Here is a 20484-nt window from a genome sequence, read left to right as displayed (position 1 = left end):
GACCTACACTGAGAGGTAAAACCCCAGACGGTTCCTTCGTAAGGATTCCTCTGGTACCTCAGCATATATTTGTCAGGATACTGAAACCCAGCTATCTTACATTCCTCTCCTGGAGGCCCCACTCCCTGAGCCTGCAACCTTCAGCAGGGTCAGTGGTGGAGTTCTGCAGTGGGAGTGATCCCAGAGTAACTGTCGGGATCGCCCCCACCCTGTGGATGGTCCGGGTCGTGTATTTTTAGTGATCCTGGTGTCTAACACGCACACAGCAATAAAACCGTGAATTCTGGAAACACACTGCAGGTCCTTCTTTATCTGGAGATCGAATGACTGTTGTATAATTGTACCAGCAGTTAACAGGCTCCTGTGAACTCCTCCCTCTGCTACTTCAATTCAGACTTTAACTCATTTATTTTTAACGGGTTTATTTTAAATGAGTTAACGCTTGCCTTAAATGGTAGACTCAGGACTGTCACTCAAACAGGTGAAATCTTCATAGAATAATTACCACAGTCATTTTTAGACTGGATGTCATACAGTGACTTTGCTGTCAGTGAAGGGAGACGAGAAAGGCCAAAGTGCCGTTTGCCCCTCTCAGTGTGGCCCTGAAGGACTGTGTCCAGGCTGAAGTTCTGTTCCCATCAGATTGTCCTTTCTGAGCTCCAGTCAGGTGATGCTAAACACTCAGGTGGGAAAAACCAAAATCGACAACAAGGTGTTTAAAACAAATCTGATTTATTTAACAGATATTCTGAATATTAAACTCCAGCCCAGTTATAGGGGTTATTGACATCAGAAGAAACAAACCCCAACTGTCAGAATGAACATGGTTCAGTCCTGGATGGGATTAACAGCAGAATCCAACCCCTGCAGTCATATGTGAACTCGCTGGTGTCTCAGCACGTGTGATGACTGAGTGAATCCCTTCCCACACATGGAACAGGTGAACAGTCTCTCCTCAATGGGCATGAGTTGATGCGTCAGCAGTTCATTTCTGCTTTTAAAGCTCTTCTTACAGTCACTGAGTTAAAAGGTCACTCAATAGTGTGAACAAGTTGATGTTTCAGAAGGTGGGATGAATTAGTGAATCCCTTCCCACACACGGAGCAGGTGAACAGTCTCTCCCCAGTGTGAGTGCGTCGATGTCTCAGCAGCTCATTTCTGATTTTAAATCTTTTCTCACAGTCAGAACATTTAACGGCCTCTCCCCAGTGTGAACTCGCTGGTGTTTCAGCAGGTGGGATGACTGAGTGAATCCCTTCCCACACACGGAGCAGGTGAACGGCCTCTCCCCAGTATGGGTACGTTGGTGTTTCATCAGATCAATTTTGCTTTTAAACCTCTTCTCACAGTTAGAACATTTAAAAGGTCTCTCATCAGAGTGAACTCGCTGGTGTGACAGAAGGTGTGATGATCGAGTGAATCTCTTCTTACACACTGAGCAGGAGAACGGTCTCTCCCCAGTGTGAACTCGCTGGTGTTTCAGCAGGGTGGATGACTGAGTGAATCCTTTCCCACACACGGAGCAGGTGAACGGCCTCTCCCCAGTGTGGCTATGTTGGTGTCTCATCAGATCAATTTTGCTTTTAAAGCTCTTCTCACAGTCAGAACATTTAAAAGGTCTCTCATCAGAGTGAACTCGCTGGTGTGTCAGCAGGTGGGATGACCGAGTAAATCTCTTCTCACACAAGGAGCAGGTGAACGGCCTCTCCCCAGTGTGAGTGCGTTGGTGTGTCAGCAGAATACTTTCGCTTTTAAAACTCTTCTCACAGTCAGAACATTTAAAAGGTCTCTCATCAGAGTGAGTTCGCTGGTGTCTCAGCAGGGTGGATGACCGAGTGAATCCCTTCCCACACACGGAGCAGAAGAACGGCCTCTCCCCAGTGTGATTGTGTCCATGCATTTCCAGCTGTGATGGGTAATTGAATCCCTTCCCACAGTCCCCACATTTCCACGGTTTCTCCGTGGTCCGGGTGACCTTGTGTCTCTCCAGGTTGGACGATCAGTTGAAGCCTCGTCCACACACAGAACACGTGTACGGTTTCTCCCCGCTGTGAATGGTGTGATGTTTTTTCTGTCTGTGCAACTGGTTAAAGCTCTTTCCATAGTCAGTGCACTGGAACACTCTCACTCGGGTGTGTGTGTCTCGGTGCTTTCCCACTCACACTGATGTTTGAAATCTTCTCCCACAGATCGAACAGACAAACGTTTCTCCTTCCACATTCAAAGGCCGATGATATTCAGGTCCTGATGAATCGAGTGACTCTGTCAGATCTTGACGTGATCTTTGGTTTGAGTTTCCCTCTGCAAATCCTCCCCTGTAAAAGGAGTTTATAAAAGTTATCAATGTAAGTACAGGATAGAAATTCAGATCAGATAACTCTACTTTCTATGGAACATTATTTCCTCTCTCATTCCTCAAAGCTGTAAATCCCTGTCCCACAAACTCTCCCTCCTCCCTGTGCTGAAATCCAAACCCATCGCATCATCTTTCAGTGGCCCTAAAACATGAGTGAAAGGGTGAGAGAGGAATGTGAGAGTGAATGTGAGAGAGTGAATGTGAGAGAGTGAATGTGAGAGGGTGAATGTGAGAGAGTGAATGTGAGAGAGTGAATGTGACAGAGTGAATGTGACAGAGTGAGTGTGAGAGAGTGAGTGTGAGAGAGTGAGTGTGAGAGAGTGAGTGTGAGAGAGTGAGTGTGATTACAGCAGTGGGCTCGGTGTGGAGAATGAAGTGGGGCAGGTGGAGCATGTTTCAGTGGGGCAGCAGTGATCATAATCTCAGTAGGTTTAGAATAGTTATGGAAAAGGACAAGGGACAGTCAAATGTGAAAATACTTAACTGGAGGAGGGCTCATTCCAGTGAGTTAAAAAGGGATCTTGTCCAGGTGAATTGGTATCAAAAATTGGCAACAAAACAGTAATTGAACAATGGGAGGCCTTGAAGGAGGAGTTGGTTCAGGTACAGAGCAGACAGATTCCCACGGGGGAGAAAGGAAGGGCATCCAAAGCTAGAGCTCCCTGGATGACTAAAGAGATAGAGATTAAAATGAAACAGAAAAAGGAGGCTTATGACGAATTTAAGGTTCATAATACAGTAGTGAACCAGGCTGAACAAAGAAAGTACAGAGGAGATCTAAAAAACGGAATAAGAGGTGCAAAGAGAGAGTATGAGAATAGATTGGCGGTTAACATAAAATGGAATCCAAAAGTCTTTTATGAACAAACAAAAGGGGAGTCAAAGGAAGGGTGGGGTCGATTAGGGACAAAAAAGGAGATCTTCTTGTGGAGGCAGAGGGCATGGCTGAGGCACTAAATGAGTACTTTACATCCGTCTTCACCAGAGAAGAGGATTCTGCCATTGTACAGTAAAGGAGGAGGTAGTAGTGATATTGGAGATGATCAAAATAGATAAAGAGGAGGTACTTAAAAGATTGTAAACAATTTTACAACACCAAGTTATAGTCCAGCAATTTTATTTTAAATTCACAAGCTTTCGGAGATTTTCTCCTTCCTCAGGCAAATGTTTCAAGATCTCCTTGAAGCCTACGCATTTATACATATTGAACAATAATAAATGGTGTTTACAGACTGCCCCTGCAACTGCCCGTTGCCAAGGCAATCACCGTGTTCAGACAGAGAGGTGTTACCTGCAGAACCTCCGAATACACATTCAATAAAAAAACAAACAGGGAAAAAAAAAACAGAGAAAAAAAAACACAGAGAGAGGCAGAAACATCCGGAAGGCAGAGAGAGCCAGCAAATGACCCATTATATTAAAAACAGATAACATTTGTTCGCTGGTGGGGTAACGTGTAGCGTGACATGAACCCAAGATCCCGGTTGAGGCCGTCCTCATGGGTGCGGAACTTGGCTATCAATTTCTGCTCGACGATTTTGCGTTGTCGTGTGTCTCGAAGGCCGCCTTGGAGTACGCTTACCCGAAGGTCGGTGGATGAATGTCCATGACTGCTGAAGTGTTCCCCGACTGGGAGGGAACCCTCCTGTTTGGCGATTGTTGCGCGGTGTCCGTTCATCCGTTGTCGCAGCGTCTGCATGGTCTCGCCAATGTACCATGCTCTGGGGCATCCTTTCCTGCAACGTATGAGGTAGACAACGTTGGCTGAGTCACAGGAGTATGAACCATGCACCTGGTGGGTGGTGTCATCTCGTGTGATGGTGGTATCTGTGTCGATGATCTGGCATGTCTTGCAGAGGTTACCGTGGCAGGGTTGTGTGGCGTCGTGGACGCTGTTCTCTTGAAAGCTAGGTAGTTTGCTGCGAACGATGGTCTGTTTGAGGTTGGGTGGCTGTTTAAAGGCGAGTAGTGGAGGTGTGGGGATGGCCATAGCGAGGTGTTTGTCCTCATTGATGACATGTTGAAGGCTGCGGAGAACATGGCGTAGTTTCTCCGCTCCGGGGAAGTACTGGACGACAAAGGGTACTCTGTTGGTTGCGTCCCGTGTTAGTCTCCTGAGGAGGTCTATGCGATTTTTTGCTGTGGCCCGTCGGAACTGTCGATCGATGAGTCGAGCGTCATATCCCGTTCTTACTAGGGCGTCTTTCAGCGTCTGTAGGTGTCCATCGCGTTCCTCCTCGTCTGAGCAGACCCTGTGTATTCGCAGGGCCTGTCCATAGGGGATGGCCTCTTTGACGTGGTTAGGGTGGAAGCTGGAAAAGTGGAGCATCGTGAGGTTGTCCGTGGGCTTGCGGTAGAGTGAGGTGCTGAGGTGCCCGTCTTTGATGGAGATTCGTGTGTCCAAGAAAGAAACTGATTCTGAGGAGTAGTCCATGGTGAGCTTGATGGTGGGATGGAACTTGTTGATGTTATCGTGTAGTCTCTTTAGTGATTCCTTGCCGTGGGTCCATAGAAAGAAAATGTCGTCGATGTATCTGGTGTATAGTGTTGGTTGGAGGTCTTGTGCAGTGAAGAAGTCCTGCTCGAACTTGTGCATGAAAATGTTGGCGTATTGGGGTGCGAATTTGGTCCCCATGGCTGTTCCGTGTGTTTGGGTAAAGAACTGGTTATCGAAGGTGAAGACATTGTGATCCAGGATGAAGCGGATGAGTTGTAGGATGGCTTCCGGAGATTGGCTGTTGTTGGTGTTGAGTATTGATGCTGTCGCAGCGATGCCGTCATCGTGGGGGATACTGGTGTATAGTGCCGAGACGTCCATCGTGGTGAGAAGTGTTCCTGGTTCAACTGGTCCGTGGGTACTGAGTTTTTGTAGGAAGTCTGTAGTGTCACGACAGAAGCTGGGGGTTCCCTGTACGATGGGTTTCAGGATGCCCTCGATGTATCCAGAGAGGTTCTCACACAGGGTTCCGTTGCCTGATACGATGGGACGTCCGGGTGTGTTGGCTTTGTGTATCTTTGGGAGGCAGTAGAAGTCTCCCACGCGGGGATTACGTGGGATGAGAATGCGTAGGATGCTTTGAAGGTCTGGATCGAAGGTCTTGATCAGTTTGTTGAGCTGGTGGGTGTGTTCTTTGGTCGGATCTGCGGGTAACCGTCTGTAGTGTTCCTGGTTGTCCAGTTGTCGGTATGCTTCTTTGCAATAGTCTGTTCTGTTCTGTATGACTATGGCTCCTCCTTTGTCCGCTGGTTTGATGACGATGTTGCGGTTGGTCTTGAGAGCGTTGATGGCGTTGCGTTGTGCTCGGGTGACATTCTGGACTGTCTTCTGAGTGCGGCTGATGAATCTGGCATTGACGCATTTCCTGACAGCTTGAGCATACATGTCCAGCTGAGGGCAGCGACCCTCCGGAGGAGTCCAGTTTGACTCTTTCCTCTTCGGTTGCTGTACCGCGGATCCCTCTGTCTGCTGTTCCGGATCGTCGATTGTCTCATTGGGTTCGCTGCTGAAATCTTGGGGTTTGTGGTAGAATTCCCGGAGCCTCATTCTCCTGATGAATTCCTCTGTGTCCGCCGCGAGACTAGTGGGGTCCATTTTGGTAGTGGGGCAGAAATTGAGCCCTCGGCTGAGAACTTCGATTTCGTCTGGTTGAAGGGTGTGGTCGGATAAATTGACAATAGACTTCCCTGTGGTTGCAACCGTGGTACCAGGGGAAGCTTGGTCGTTGCTGGTGGTGATGCCGAGTTTCTCAAGCTTCCTGCTCTTGGTTTTCATGTAGGCAGCGTAGTTCCGTTGCCTCGTCTGTTTGGCGGTATAACGTAGCTGGTCTGCTGTGTCCTGAGTACAGGTTGAGAGTATGGACTCTATCTTGGTTTCGAGGTTGTGGCGTCTGCTGTAGAGTTGGTGTATGAGATGGTTGCGGAGTGTGCGAGAGGTACGGCGGCAGAGTCTCTCAGCGTAATCCGAGTTGTATGTGGACTTGAGTGGGTTCGTGATCTGGAGTCCTTTCGGGATCTTGTCTGCTTTCTTGCAGCTCTGTAAAAACTTGATGTCTGTGTCTAAATGCGCGATCTTCTTGGATATCCTTTCCACTGTGAGCCGGCAGTTTGTGGTGTCGATGGTAGTCATGATGTGGAGATGCCGGCATCTCCACATCATGACTTAAAAGATTGGCAGTGCTCAAAGTAAAAAAGTCTTTCGGTCCAGATGGGATGCCTCCGAGATTACTGAGGGAAGTTAGGGTGTAGATAGTGGAGGCTCTGACCACAATCTTCCAATCCTCCTTGGATATGGGAGTGGTGTCTGAGGACTGGAGGATTGCAAGTGTCACACCCCTGTTCAAAAATGTGGGAGAGGGATAAACCCGGCAATTACAGGCCAGTCAGCCTAACGTCGGTGGTGGGAAACTTCTAGAGACCAGAATCCGGGACAAAATTAATTCTCACTTGGAAGAATGAGAGTTAATAAATGACAGTCAATATCGATTTGTTAAAAGTAAAATCATGTCTGACTAATTTGATTGAGTTCTTCAATGAAATAACGGAGAGTGTTGATGAGGGTAGTGCACTCGATGTTGTGTAAACGGACATTTAAAAGGCGTTCGGTAAAGTGCCACCTAATGGACCTGTTAATAAAATTGAAGCCAATAGCAGCATGGATACAAAATTGGCGGAGAGACAGAATGTGGAGAGCAGTGGTGAACCGTTGTTTTACAGACTGGAAGGAAGTATACAGTGGTGTTCCATAGGGGTGGGTATTAGGACCATGAATCTTTTTGATATATTTTGATGGCCTGGACGTGTAACTAGTGGGGTGCCGCAAGGATCAGTACTTGGGTCTCAGCTATTTACAATATATATCAATGACTTAGTGGATGGGACTGAGTGTGAAGTATCCAAGTTTGCTGATGACATGAAGCTAGGTGGGAAAGTAAGCTGTGAGGAGGACACAAAGAGTCTGCAAAGGGATATAGACAGGTTAAGTGAGTGGCCAAGAAGGTGGCAGATAGAGTATAATGTGGGGAAATGTGAGGTTATTCACTTTGGTAGGAAGAATAGAAAAACAGAATTTTTAAAATGGTGAGAAACTATTAAATGTTGGTGTTCAGAGAGATTTGTATGTCCTCGTACAAGAAACACCAAAAGATAACATGCAGGTACAGCAAGCAATTCGAAGGCAACTGGAATGTTGGAATTTATTGCAAGGGGGTTGGAGTAGAAGAATAAGGAAGTCTTGTTGCAATTGTACAGGGCTTTGGTGAGACCACACCTGGAGTACTGTGTACAGTTGTGCTCTCCTTATCTAAGGAAGGGCATATGCAGCGAACGTTCACTCGATTGATTCCTGGGATGAGACGGTTGTCCTATGAGGAGAGATTGAATTGAATGGGCCTATGCTCTCTGGAGTTTAGAAGAATGTTCGATATTTTATCAGTACATTAAGAACAAGAGGATAGCTAAGGAAAAGGTGGGATCTATCAGGGATGATAAGGCTAACTTGTGTGCAGAAGCAGAACATGTGGGTGGGGTTTTAAATGAATATTTTTTCTCCGTATTCACAAAGGAAGGGGATGATCCGGACGTAGTAGTTAAAGAGGACAGGTGTGAAATATTGGATCAGGTAAACATGACGAGAGAGGAAGTACCAGAGGGACTGGAATCCTTGCAAGTCGATAAGTCACCAGGGCCGGATGGATTGTTTCCTGGGCTATTGGAGGAAGCCAGGAAGGAAATAGCGGATGCTCTGAGGATCTTTTTCCAATCCTCATTAGATACAGGGGAGGTACCGGAAGACTGGAAACGTAAGACCATTGTTTAAAAAGGGTTCAAGGGAAAGACCGAACAATTATAGGCCGGTCAGTCTTACCTCGGTGGTGGGCAAACTATTAGAATCAATACTGAGAGATAGGATAAACTGTCGCTTGGAAAGGGATAGTTTAATCAGGGATAGTCAGCATGGATTTGTTCAGGGAAGGTCATGCCTTGCAAATCTGATTAAATTATTTGAGGAAGTGACGAGGAGGATTGATGATGGTCGTGCTGTTGGATGTTGTCTACATGGATTGTAGTAAGGCATTTGACAAGGTCCCACGTGGCAGACTGGTCAGAAAGGTAAAAGCCCATGGGATACAGGGAAATGTGGTGAATTAGATCCAAAATTGGCTCAGTAACAGGAAAGAAAGGGTAAAAGTCGATGGATATCTTTGCGAATGGAAATCTGTTTCCAGTGGTGTGCCACAGGGCTCAGTGTTGGGTCCCTGCTGTTTGTGGTATATCTTAATGATTTGGACTTGAATGTCTGGAGCATGATTGGCAAATGTGCAGATGACACAAAAATTGGCCGTGTAATTAATAGTGAAGAGGGTAGCTGTGGACTCCAGGAAGATATCAATGGGTTGGTGGAGTGGGCGGAAAAGTGGCAAATGGAGTTCAACCCGGAGAAGTGTGAGGTAATGCACTTCGGGAGGGCAAACAGTGAAAGGGAATACGCAGTAAACGGGAATATATTGAGAGGGGAGAGGAAGTGAGAGACCATGGAGTGCATGTGCACAGGTCCCTGAAGGTGGCAGTACAGGTGGATAAGGTTGTGAAGAAGGCATACGGAATGCTCTCCGTTATTAGCCGAGGTATAGAATACAAAAGCATGGATGTAATGACTGTATAAACTGTATAAAACGCTGGTAAGGCCACAGCTGGAGTATTGTGTGCAGTTCTGGTCACCACATTACAGGAAGGACGTTATTGCTCTGGAGAGAGTGCAGAGAAGATTTACAAGAATGTTGCCAGGGCTTGAAAATTGCAGCTACGAGGAGAGATTGGATAGGTTGGTGTTGTTTTCCTTGGAGCAGAGGAAGCTGAGTGGTGACTTGATTGACGTGTACAAAATGATGAGGGGCCCAGATAGAGTAGACAGGAAGTATCTGTTTCCCCTAGCAGAGAGTTCAAGAACTAGAGGAAATAGATTTAAGCTGATTGGTGGAAGGATTAGAGGGGACACGAGGAAAAATTGTTTTACCCAGAGGGTGGTGGGTGTATGGAATCCGCTGCCCGAATTGGTGGTAGAGGCAGGGACCCTCAACTCTTTTTAAAAAGTACCTGGACCTGCATCTAAAGTGCTGTAAGCTGCAGGGCTACGGACCGGGTGCTGGAAGGTGGGATTAGAATGCGCACCTGGTTGTTCTTCGAGCCAGCGTGGACACGATGGGCCGAATGGCCCTCTTCTGTGCTGTATCTTTTCTATGGTTCTAAGAATGAGAGGTGATCTCATTGAAACTTGTAAGATTCTGAGAGGGCTTGAGAGGGTAGATACTGAGAGGATGTTTCCCCTGGCTGGAGAGTGTAGAAGTAGGAGCATTGTCTCAGGATAAGGGGTCGGCCATTTAAGACTGAGATGAGGAGGAATTTCACCACTGAGAGGGTTGTAAATCTTTGGAATTCTCTACCTCAGAGGGCTGTGGATGCACAGTCGTTGAGTATATGCAAGGCTGAGATTGATAGATTTTTGGACTCTAAGGGAATCAAGGGATATGGGGATTGGGCAGGAAAGTGGAGTTGAGGTCAAAGATCAGCCTTGATCTTATTGAATGTCAGAGCAGGCTCAAGGGGGCGTATGGCCTACTCCTGCTCCTATTTCTTATGTTTTTATGAGCCGTCACATTTTCTTCGTCATTTACAGACTTGCCCTGAAATTCACCATTTCTCCTTCATTTACAGATGCTCCCTGACCCATTACCACTTCTCATTCATCGACAGACTCCCCCGACCTTCACCATTTCGCTTTCATTTACAGACGTTCCCTGATCTGTCATCATTTATCATCTATTTGCAGATGCTCCCTGACCGATCACCATTTCTCCTTCATTTGCTGATGCTCCCTGACCGATCACCATTTCTCCTTCATTTACAGACTCTTTCGGAGCCAATCACCATTTCTTCATCATTTACAGACGCTCCCTGCCTTATCACCACTTCTGCTTCATTTACAGACTCTCCCTGACCGATCACCAATTCTGCTTCATTTGCAGACTCTCCCTGACCGATCACCATTTCTCCTTCATTTACACACACTCCCTGACCGATTACCATTTCTCCTTCATTTTCAGACGCTCCCTGACCCATCACCATTTCTCCTTCATTAACAGACGCTCCCTGACCGATCACCATTTCTCCTTCATTTATAGACGCTCCCCGACCGATCACCATTTCTCCTTCATTTATAGACGCTCCCCGACCGATCACCATTTCTCCTTCATTTACAGACGCTCCCTGACCGATCACCATTTCTCCTTCATTTACAGACGCTCCCTGACCCATCACCATTTCTCCTTCATTAACAGACGCTCCCCGACCGATCACCATTTCTCCTTCATTTACAGACGCTCCCTGACCGATCACCATTTCTCCTTCATTTACAGACGCTCCCTGACCGATCTCCATTTCTCCTTCATTTACAGACGCTCCCTGATTCGATGAGTCACGAGGTTTAACGCTGACTCTGCGCATGCTCGGAGGCCGCGGGCCGTTTGTCGAGTTTCGGGTCTGATCTAAACCGGAGCCCCCGGAGTGTAGAGAGAGAGAGGAGAATGTTCACTGTTTGATATTCGGGCCCGGGGCCGCACTCGGGGTTTGTGAAGCCCCCGCCCCCTCCCCCGGGGTTTATTAACCCGCTCCCCCCGCCCATCTCTCACCTGTTGCGGACACGATCTCGGCCTCACTCCCCGCCCGCCGCGCATGCTCAGCTCACACTGCCCGGGTGATTGACGGGAGCTCCGGACCAATAGGAAGAGCGGAGAGGGACTGGAGGACCGAGCGGGCGGTTGGTCCTCCAACCAATGGGAGTGTGTGAGGGGCGGGACTTGCGGCACCGAGTGGGCGGGGCTGAGCCCGGATCTCCCTCATTGGCTGAAACTCTGCCTCATTTTGAAAGCTGATTGGTGTGAAACTCTTGGGGAAAACTGGCCCTTTGTGTTGTGGAGAAAAACCGATGGAACCGAGTGGGTGGAGCAAAGATTTCAACATTGGGAATGAAATGGATTAATTCAGGACAGACAGCAGGGATTATTGGAGGGAATAACACAGTGTGGGGATAAAATGCAATGGAGGTTGTGAAGATGGATTGTTAAAAAGTGTTTGAGAAGATGCCGGACAGGAGGCTTGTTGATCAGATTCAAGCTCACGGTATTAAAGGGAGTGGGTCAGTGTGGATGGGAAGTTGGAGAAAGGGCAGAGTGGTGGTTAATGGATGTTTTTCAGACTGTGGGGATGTAAACAGTGGTGTCCCCAGGGGCAGTGTTGGGACCATTGCTCTTCTCAATATGAAGAAATGACCTGGGCTTGGGAACAAGGGCATAAGATCAACATTTCCTGATAACATCAACATAGGGAGCATTAAGAACTGTGAAGAGGAATGTTAGTAACTTCAGTGTAACATAGGAACATTAGGAACTGGAGTAGGCCGTTCAGCCCCTCAAGCCTGTTCCACCATTCAGTGAGATGGATGTCAGTGACTGTGGGGTTGGTTTATATCAGACAGGAGGAGATTGGTATCAGTGACTGTGGGGTTGGATTATATCAGACAGGAGGAGATTGGTATCAGTGACTGTGGGGTTGGTTTATATCAGACAGGAGGAGATTGGTATCAGTGACTGTGGGGTTGGATTATATCAGAGTGGAGGAGATTGATGACAGTGACGGTTGGACTGGTTTATATCATGCAGGAGGAGATTGCTATCAGTGACTGTGGAGTTGGTTTACATCAGACAGGAGAAGATTTGTGTCAGTGACTGTGGGGTTGGTTTATATCAGGCAGGAGGAGATTGGTGTCAGTGACTGTGGGGTTGGTTTATATCAGACAGGAGGAAATTGGTGTCTGTGACTGTTTTTTTTTATCAGACTGGAGGTGATTGATGTCAGTGACTGGGTTACATAAGAACATAAGAAATAGGAGCAGGAGTAGGCCAATCGGCCCCTCGAGCCTGCTCCGCCATTCAATAAGATCATGGCTGATCTGATCCTAACCTCAAATCTAAATTCATGTCCAATTTCCTGCCCTCTCCCCATAACCCCTAATTCTAGGGGTTCTTTACTTCTAGGAAACTGTCTATTTCTGTTTTAAATTTATTTAATGATGTAGCTTCCACAGCTTCCTGGAACTGGAATTAGCCATTTAGCCCCTGAAGCCTGCTCCCCCATTCAATTGGATCAGGACTAATCTGTATCACAACTCCATTTAATCGCCTTTGTTCCATATCCCTTGCAAACCTCACACAACACAAATCTATCAATCTCAATATTGAAAATTTCAATCGAGCCCCAGCATCCACAGCCTTTCGGGGAAGTGAGTTTGTCATTTCCACTACGCTTTGTGTGAAAAATTGCCACCTTATTTTGCTTGTAAATCACCTAGCTCTAATTTTAAGATTTTCAAGAAGGTGGCAGCTGGAGTATAATGTGTGGAAATGTGGAATTTTTTCACTTTGGTAGGAAGAATGGAAAGGGGAATATTTTTTTAAAAGGTGAGAGACTAAGAAATGTTGGTGTTCAGAGAGATTTAGGTGTCCCTGTGCATGGATCACAGAAAGTTAATATGCAGGTGCAGCAAACATTTAGGAAAGCAAATAGTATATTTGCCTTTATTGCAAGGGGGTTGGAGAATAAAAGTAAGGAAGTCTTGCTGCAATTATATAGGGCTTTGGTGAGACTCACCTGGATTACTGTGTACAGTTTTGGTCTCCTTACCTGAGCAAGTGTATACTTGCCTTAGAGCGGGTGCAACGAAGGTTCATTAGATTGATTCCTGGGATGAGAGGGTTGTTGTATGAGGAGAGATTGAGTAGAATGGCCCTATATTCTCTGGAGTTTAGAAGAATGAGAGGTGATCTCATTGAAACGTCTGAAATTCTTAGAGGGCTTGACAGGGTCGATGCTGAGAGGCTGTTTCCCCTGGCTGGAGAGTCCAGAACTAGGGGGCAAAGTCTCAGGAAAAGGGATCGGCCATTTAGGACTGAGATGAGGAAAAATGTCTTCACTCAGATGGTTGTGAATCTTTGGAATTAGTCGTTGAGTATATTCAAGAATGAGATCGAGAGATTTTTGAACACCGAGGGAATCAAGGAATCGGGCAGGAAAGTGGAATTAAGGTAGAAGATCACCGATGTACTTACTGAATGGCAGAGCAGGCTCGAGGATTTTATTTCCTATGCCCTCTTGTTCTGGATTCCTCCTCCAGAAGAAATCATTTCTCTGCATCTATATTATTGAATCCCTTTATTATTTTAAACATCTCGATGAGATCATGCCTCAATATTCTAAACTCATTGGAATTAAATCTAAGTTCATGCAACCCGTCCTCATAATTTAATCCTTTTAACCCCGGTATCATTCTGGTGAATCTACACTGTATCGTTCCCAAAGCCGATTGATCTCTCTCTCGGTTCGTTGCCCAGTTCTCCAGATGGGGTCTGACCAAGGTTCTTTACAACTGAAGCATCACTTCTGTATTCCAACCCCACTCAAGATAAAGGTCAACATTAAATTAGACTTGTTGATTATTGTCAAGATTTGCAAGGAATTTACAAAGGATTCGAGGGGATCTTAGAGTTGGGATTTTTCTTTATTCTGTCCACTCAAGGAGTGTGATAACAGACTTACTCCTTTGAATTTAGTGCTGGATTATTGAGCCATGATGTGTTTACTTCTTTGTATTTTGTTAAATACATTTGCTGAGTGGATTTAAATTGAAGACGAGATTTCCAGGCCTGATGCTCTATTCACACATTGAAGGTGAGAGAGATGCTGTGGGACACACGATAAGTCCAGTAGCTGAAAGTGATTCACAGACTGGGTTTTATGTTTAGTGATCCCGGGTACATTACCGATACCTTCCCTGGATCCCAAGGCTGGGAGAGGCACTCAGGAAGGTCTGGGCAGCAGGGACTTGGCCATGAGAGTAATTGAAGATATGAGAACTGAAATAATCTGAAGTGAGAAAGGAGAAAAGGCATAATAATCGGTAATTAGGACATCAATTAGTCTCTTATCTTGAATTCATCAAGTAATTGACCCATTCTGTTTGAAACAAAGTTGATTTATTTGACATAGATCCAGAATATTGAATTTCAGCCCAGTTATCGCGGTTATTAACATCAGCAGAAACAAATCCAAACTGTCAGAATGAAGTTCTGCTGCTGAAACTCTCATCTTAGCCTTTGCTTATCTCTAGACTCGACGATTCCAATGCTCTCCAGGCCCGGCCGTCCACTTTACACCCTCCGTAAACTTGAACCCACAATCTCCAGACCAACAATCAGTCACATTATTCATTGTGTCACTGGCCCAGGCTGTGGAGAACACGGAGCAGCTCACACTCCCACAGCACTGCGGTATGAGCAGGTACCGAGTCAGCCTCAGTCATGAGCACTGGAATCCACGAGTCCGGGTGTGTCAAAGGTGCACGGTGAACAATCACCAAAGTGAAACATTTTGCCGCTTCCCTTCGATACCTCAGCTGGTCGAGTGACAAGACTGTCGCGGAAAATAAGATAAAGTCATCCTTTTGTCATTTGTTCAACTCCTGCTCGAAGGAGTACGGGTGATTTTGCAATAAGCAGCACTTAGTTCAAGGTCACTCTCTTAACTTTACAGGCAACTTACAGATTAACATGTTGCCATGAAAGCACAGGAGGCCTCTTTTCCTTTCTCAAACTTCAGAACTTTCTGTGTCTGCCCAAACAAGGCTGTTTTGCCTCTGCTCACCAGCAGGGAGTGCTTTTGAGCAGCAATACTTCAAAACACTCAGCTCTCGCTTTCAGGCAAAAGAAGTCTTCGATCAGCACCGGACTCCATGAGTCTGAACATGTCAACAGGCGCACGGTGAACAATCACCAAAGACAATTCTTTCTATCGCTTCCCTTCGATAGCTCAGCTGGTAGAGCGGAGGACTGTAGTGAATTAAACAAAGTAAAGTCATCCTTAGGTCGCTGGTTCAATTCCGGCTCGAAGGAGTGAGTGTGCTTTTGGAATAAGCAGCAATTACCTCAAGGTCTCTTTCTGAACTTTACAGGCATCTTCCAGATTAACATTTTGCCACTGAGTCACAGGACACCACTTTTCCTTTCTCAAACCTGAAAGCTTTCTGTTTCTGCCCGAGCACGGCTGTTTCTCTCGAGCATTTCCCTCTGCTCACCAGCAGGGAATGCCTTTGAGCAGCAACACTTCAAATCGCCCTCAATTTCAGGCAAAAAGGTTTTCGATCAGTCAGTCAGACAGGGCTCACGCTGCTCCCTCAAGCTCGGGCGGCTGTTGCTTTCCGGTGACCTCGTCTTCCTTCCGCAGGCTCGGTCTCTTCTCAGCATCATTCATGATTACTGTGGCTTCCCGTTCTGCTGTTCCTCACTTGCTGATGCTCGATACCGCCGATTGGAGCAAAGTATTTCATATATTCAGGGAGCGGCAACCCAAGGCAAGATTTCTCTGCTGGTCGTGGAGCAGCTTGGAGGCGAGTGTGAGGCGGGAACTGTGAAGGGCGGTTTACAAACAGCAAATGAGGAATTAGCTCAACTGGTCGATCGCTCACTTGGCATGTGAGAAGTAGTGGGATCGTTGATTATATTCTCCACTCACCGTTTGTCTTGGTGCAATTATACAGAAACAAGAGTGTTTGTCAGTGAGTCCATAGCCCATGTACTTCCTAAACTTCGCTGCGTGTTTGGGTACAGAGAGGTCAAGGGGCAGCAAATCTTTTGATGGGCTGCAGTCAGCAAAAGTTCTTGATTTTGCTGTGCAGCAAAGATGAAAAGATGAGGTGAGAGATGGAAAAAAAGCTTCGTAATCCCTGATGCCTTCTCTGAAGATTGAATTCAGGACCCTCAGATTATGACACTGATGCACTGCTTGCTGGCACTGAGAAGGCACTTACCAGGTATGGAGCCAGGCAGTACCACCAAGTAGGACAGCTTGCAAGGTATTGGCAGCCATAAAATAATGCACAGTTTGCAAAAAAAAATGCGAGCCAAGTAGGAATCAAACCTACAATGTTTTACTCCGTAGTCAGATGCGTTATCCATTGCACCACTAATGACAGTTATAGTAAGGAAGTAGCAGTGGGAGGCAGTGGGCATGGCTGAGATGCTAAATAAACACTTTGCATCTGTCTTCACCAAGGAAGAAGATGCTGCCAGAATGTCAGTAAAGGAAGATGTAGTTGAGATACTGGATTGGCTAAAAATTCATCAAGAGGAGGTACTTGAAAGGCTGGCTGGACTTGAAGTAGAAACGTCACCTGGTCCGGATGAGATGCATCCTCGGTTAGTGAGGGAAGTAACGGTGGAAATTGCAGAGGTACTGGCCATAATCTTCCAAACATCCTTAGATATGGGGGTGATGCCAGAGGACTGGAGAATTGCAAATGTTACACCCTTGTCTACAGACCAGTCAGTTTAACCTCGGTAGTGGGGAAAGTTCTAGCAACGATAATCCGGGATAGAATTAGCAGTAACTTGGACAAGGATTAGGGAAAGCTAGCACGGATTTGTTAAAGGCAAATTGTGTTTAACTAACTTGATAGAGTTTTTTGATAAGGAGCAGAGAGGGTCGATGAGGGCAATGCAGTTGATGTGGTGTGTTTGGACTTTCAAAAGGCGTTAGATAAAGTGCCGCATAATAGGCTTGTCATCAATATTAAAGCCCATGCAATGAAAGGGGCAGTAGCAGCATTGATACAGAATTGGCAAAATAACAGGAAACAGAGTAGTGGTGAACAGTTGTTTTTCGGAATGGAGGGAGGTGTACAGTGGTGTTCCCCAGGGGTCGGTGCTGGGACCACTGCTTTTCTTGATATATATTAATGACTTGGACCTGAGTATGCAGGGCACAATTTCCAAACTTGAAAGTGCAGTGAACAGTGAGGATAATAAACTGTGAGGAGGATAGTGATTTACTTCAAGAGTTTCCCAATTCGATTCAGAAATGCAGTGGATCCGTGGCTCTAACACAGGCGGACACCCTAAATGGGAAGATATGGAGGAAAAATTCGGATAAATGAGATGTTGGCCGGGTATGAGACGGGATATTAAAGATCTTGTGGTGGGATGTGTGATTGGTGCTCGGTGGATGGGATGCCAATCAACCGGGCTGCTTTGTCCTGGATGGTGTCGAACTTCTTGAGTGTTGTTGGAGCTGCACTCATCCAGGCAAGTGGAGAGTATTTCATCATACTCCTGACTTGTGCCTTGTAGATGGTGGAAAGGCTTTGGGGAGTCAGGAGGTGAGTCACTTGTCGCAGAATACCCAGCCTCTGACCTGCTCTTGCAGCCACAGTATTTATATGGCTGGTCCAGTTAAGTTTCTGGTCAATGGTGACCCCCAGGATGTTGATGGTGGGGGATTCGGTGATGGTAATGCCGTTGAATGTCAAGGGGAGATGGTTAGACTCTCTCTTGTTGGAGATGGTCATTGCCTGGCACTTGTCTGGCGCGAATGTTGCTTGCCACTTATCTGGCCAAGCCTGGATGTTGTCCACGTCTTGCTGCATGCAGGCACAGACTGCTTCATTATCTGAGGGGTTGCGAATGGAACTGAACACTGTGCAATCATCAGCGAACATCTGCATTTCTGAACTTATCATGGAGGAAGGGTCATTAATGATGCAGCTGAAGATGGTTGGACCTAGGACACTGCCCTGAGGAACTCCTGCAGCAATGTTCTGGAGCTGAGATGATTAGCCTACAACAACCACTGCCATCTTCCTTTGTGCTAGGTATTGCTCCAGCCACTGGAGAGTATTCCCCCGATTCCCATTGACTTCAATTTTGCTGTTCAATTTTGTCCCCGTTAATGAAAATTGGAACGATGTGAGCTACCTTCTAATCTCAGGGGACTATCGCCGACTCTATTGAGCTGTTGAAGATACAGGCAATGGGCTCACAGAGCACCCGTCCCATCTCTTTGAACACCCGGGGGTGGATATCATCTGGATCTGGAGCACAATCCATTTTGAGATTTCATATTTTATCCAAGATCACATCCCTTTCTATTTTAATATTTATGATGTTATTGTTGACAGCACATCCCACAGCTGGAATCTGAGCATCAACCACAGGAGTGTAGACTGATGAGAAATACTCATTTATCAGCTGTACCATAGCCCAGGGATCTGTCCTGAACTGTCTTTCAGTGGACCTAAACCATCTTTAATGGTCTTCTGACTCCTGACGTAGCTGGAAAATCTTTTACTATTATTACCACAATTGTGCACCATCTTCTTTTCCAAAGATCTCTGAGCTTCTTTAACGGCTGCTTTTGTCTCCATCGATTGTGGGTGATATTTGTCCCAATTCTCCTGTAAACTGAATTCATCCTGATCCGATCTGGGTTAAATGTAAGACAGTTCTGCGAGTCAGGAATCATTCACCCCGAGACCTACACTGACATGTAAGGATTCCTCTGGTTCCTCGGCATATATTTGTCAGGATACTGAAACCCAGCTTTCTCACAGTCCACTCCTGGAGGCCCCACTCCCTGAGCCTGCAACCTTCAGCAGGGTCAGTGGTGGAGTTCCGCAGCAGGAGTGATCCCAGAGTAACTGTCGGGATCGCCCCCACCCCGTGAATGGTCAGGGTCGTGTATCTTTCATTATCCTGGTGTCTAACACAAAGACATCAATAAAACAGGGAGTTCTGGAAACACACTGCAGGTCCTTCTTTACCTCCAGATCAAATGACTGTTGTATAATTGTACCAGCAGTTAACAGGCTCCTGTGAATTAACTCTTCATTATTTTATTGCACGCTTTAACCCACTGATTTTAAATGGGTTTATTTTCGCCTGCCTTAATTGGTAGACTCAGGACTGTCACACAAACAATTTAAATCTTCATAGAATAATTACCAGTTATTTTTAGACTGGAGACTTAAACCTGCCGTTTCACTTCCAGTCAGGAATCGATCACAGTTTTACACCAATCTCTGATTTGACAGCACTTTTCCAGCATTCACCATTGTCCTTCTTGAATCCATTGGAAAGGACCCTTCTGTTCCGTGCCTGGGAGATCGGAACCATGAAAGAGAGCGGCTGGGACACATTTCTTACACGCAAGATAAACCCGCACGGCGACTTTACTGTCAGTGAAGAGAGATGAGAAAGACCAAAGTGCCGTTTGCCCCTCTCAGTGTGGCCCTGAAGGACTGTGTCCAGGCTGAAGTTCTGTTCCCACCGGACGATCCTCCCCCCAGATTGTCCTTTCTGGGATCCAGCCAGGTGATGCTAAACACTCAGGTGGGAAAGACCAAAATCAACAATAAAGTGTTTAAAATAAAGCTGATTTATTTTACAGATATTCAGAATATTAAACTCCAGCCCAGTTATAGGGGTTATTAACATCAGCAGAAACAAACCCCAACTGTCAGAATGAACATGGTTCAGTCCTGGATGGGATTAACAGCAGAATCCAACCCCTGCAGTCATATGTGAACTCGCTGGTGTCTCAGCACGTGTGATGACTGAGTGAATCCCTTCCCACACACGGAGCAGGTGAACAGTCTCTCCCCAGTGTGAGTGCGTTGGTGTTTCAGGAGATCATTTGTGCTTTAAAAGCCCTTCTCACAGTCAGAACATTTAAAAAGTCTCTCCCCAGTGTGAGTACGTTGGTGTGTCAGCAGATTCCTTTTGATTTTATATCTCTTCCCACAGTCAGAACATTTAAAAGGTTTCTCATCAGTGTGAACTCGCTGGTGTCTCAGCAGGTTGGATGACTCAGTGAATCTCTTCCGACACAAAGAGCAGGAGAATGGCCTCTCCCCAGTGTGAACTCGCTGGTGTTTCAGCAGGTTGGACGAACGAGTAAATCTCTTCTTACACACAGATCAGATGAACGGCCTCTCCCCAGTGTCACCGTGCTGATGTCTCAGAAGTTTGTTTCTGCTTTTAAAGCTCTTCCCACAGTCAGAGCATGTAAAAGATCTCTCATCAGAGTGAACTCGTTGGTGTGTCAGCAGGTGGGATGACTCAGTGAATCTCTTCTTACACACGGAGCAGATGAACGGCCTCTCCCCGGTGTGTCTGCGTCGATGAATTTCCAGCTGTGACGGGTAATTGAATCCCTTCCCACAGTCCCCACATTTCCACGGTTTCTCCGTG

At 46.4% G+C, this 20484-nt stretch overlaps 1 protein-coding gene and 1 non-coding gene across 2 annotated transcripts; one reads left to right on the top strand and one right to left on the bottom strand.

The window, feature by feature from the left end:
- Positions 1 to 548: 548 nt before the first annotated feature.
- On the bottom strand, positions 549 to 10101 carry LOC137336090 (zinc finger protein 436-like). Its single transcript, XM_068001580.1, has 2 exons — positions 10047 to 10101; positions 549 to 2315 (listed from the first exon to the last, which is right to left on the bottom strand). Exon 2 carries the CDS (start codon positions 1898 to 1900, stop codon positions 1145 to 1147), a length of 756 nt encoding a protein of 251 aa, XP_067857681.1. The 5' UTR covers positions 1901 to 2315; positions 10047 to 10101; the 3' UTR covers positions 549 to 1144.
- Positions 10102 to 15260: 5159 nt separating this feature from the next.
- On the top strand, positions 15261 to 15354 carry trnay-gua (transfer RNA tyrosine (anticodon GUA)). The gene is made up of 2 exons: positions 15261 to 15297; positions 15319 to 15354. It is a non-coding gene; the product is annotated as a tRNA-Tyr (tRNA).
- The last annotated feature ends 5130 nt before the right edge of the window (positions 15355 to 20484 follow it).

This window comes from Heptranchias perlo, chromosome 20, assembly GCF_035084215.1.
Source record: "Heptranchias perlo isolate sHepPer1 chromosome 20, sHepPer1.hap1, whole genome shotgun sequence".
Taxonomy (NCBI): Eukaryota; Metazoa; Chordata; class Chondrichthyes; order Hexanchiformes; family Hexanchidae; genus Heptranchias; species Heptranchias perlo.
The sequence above is the reverse complement of the archived record's forward strand: the minus strand, read 5'-3'. Positions and strand labels throughout refer to the sequence as shown.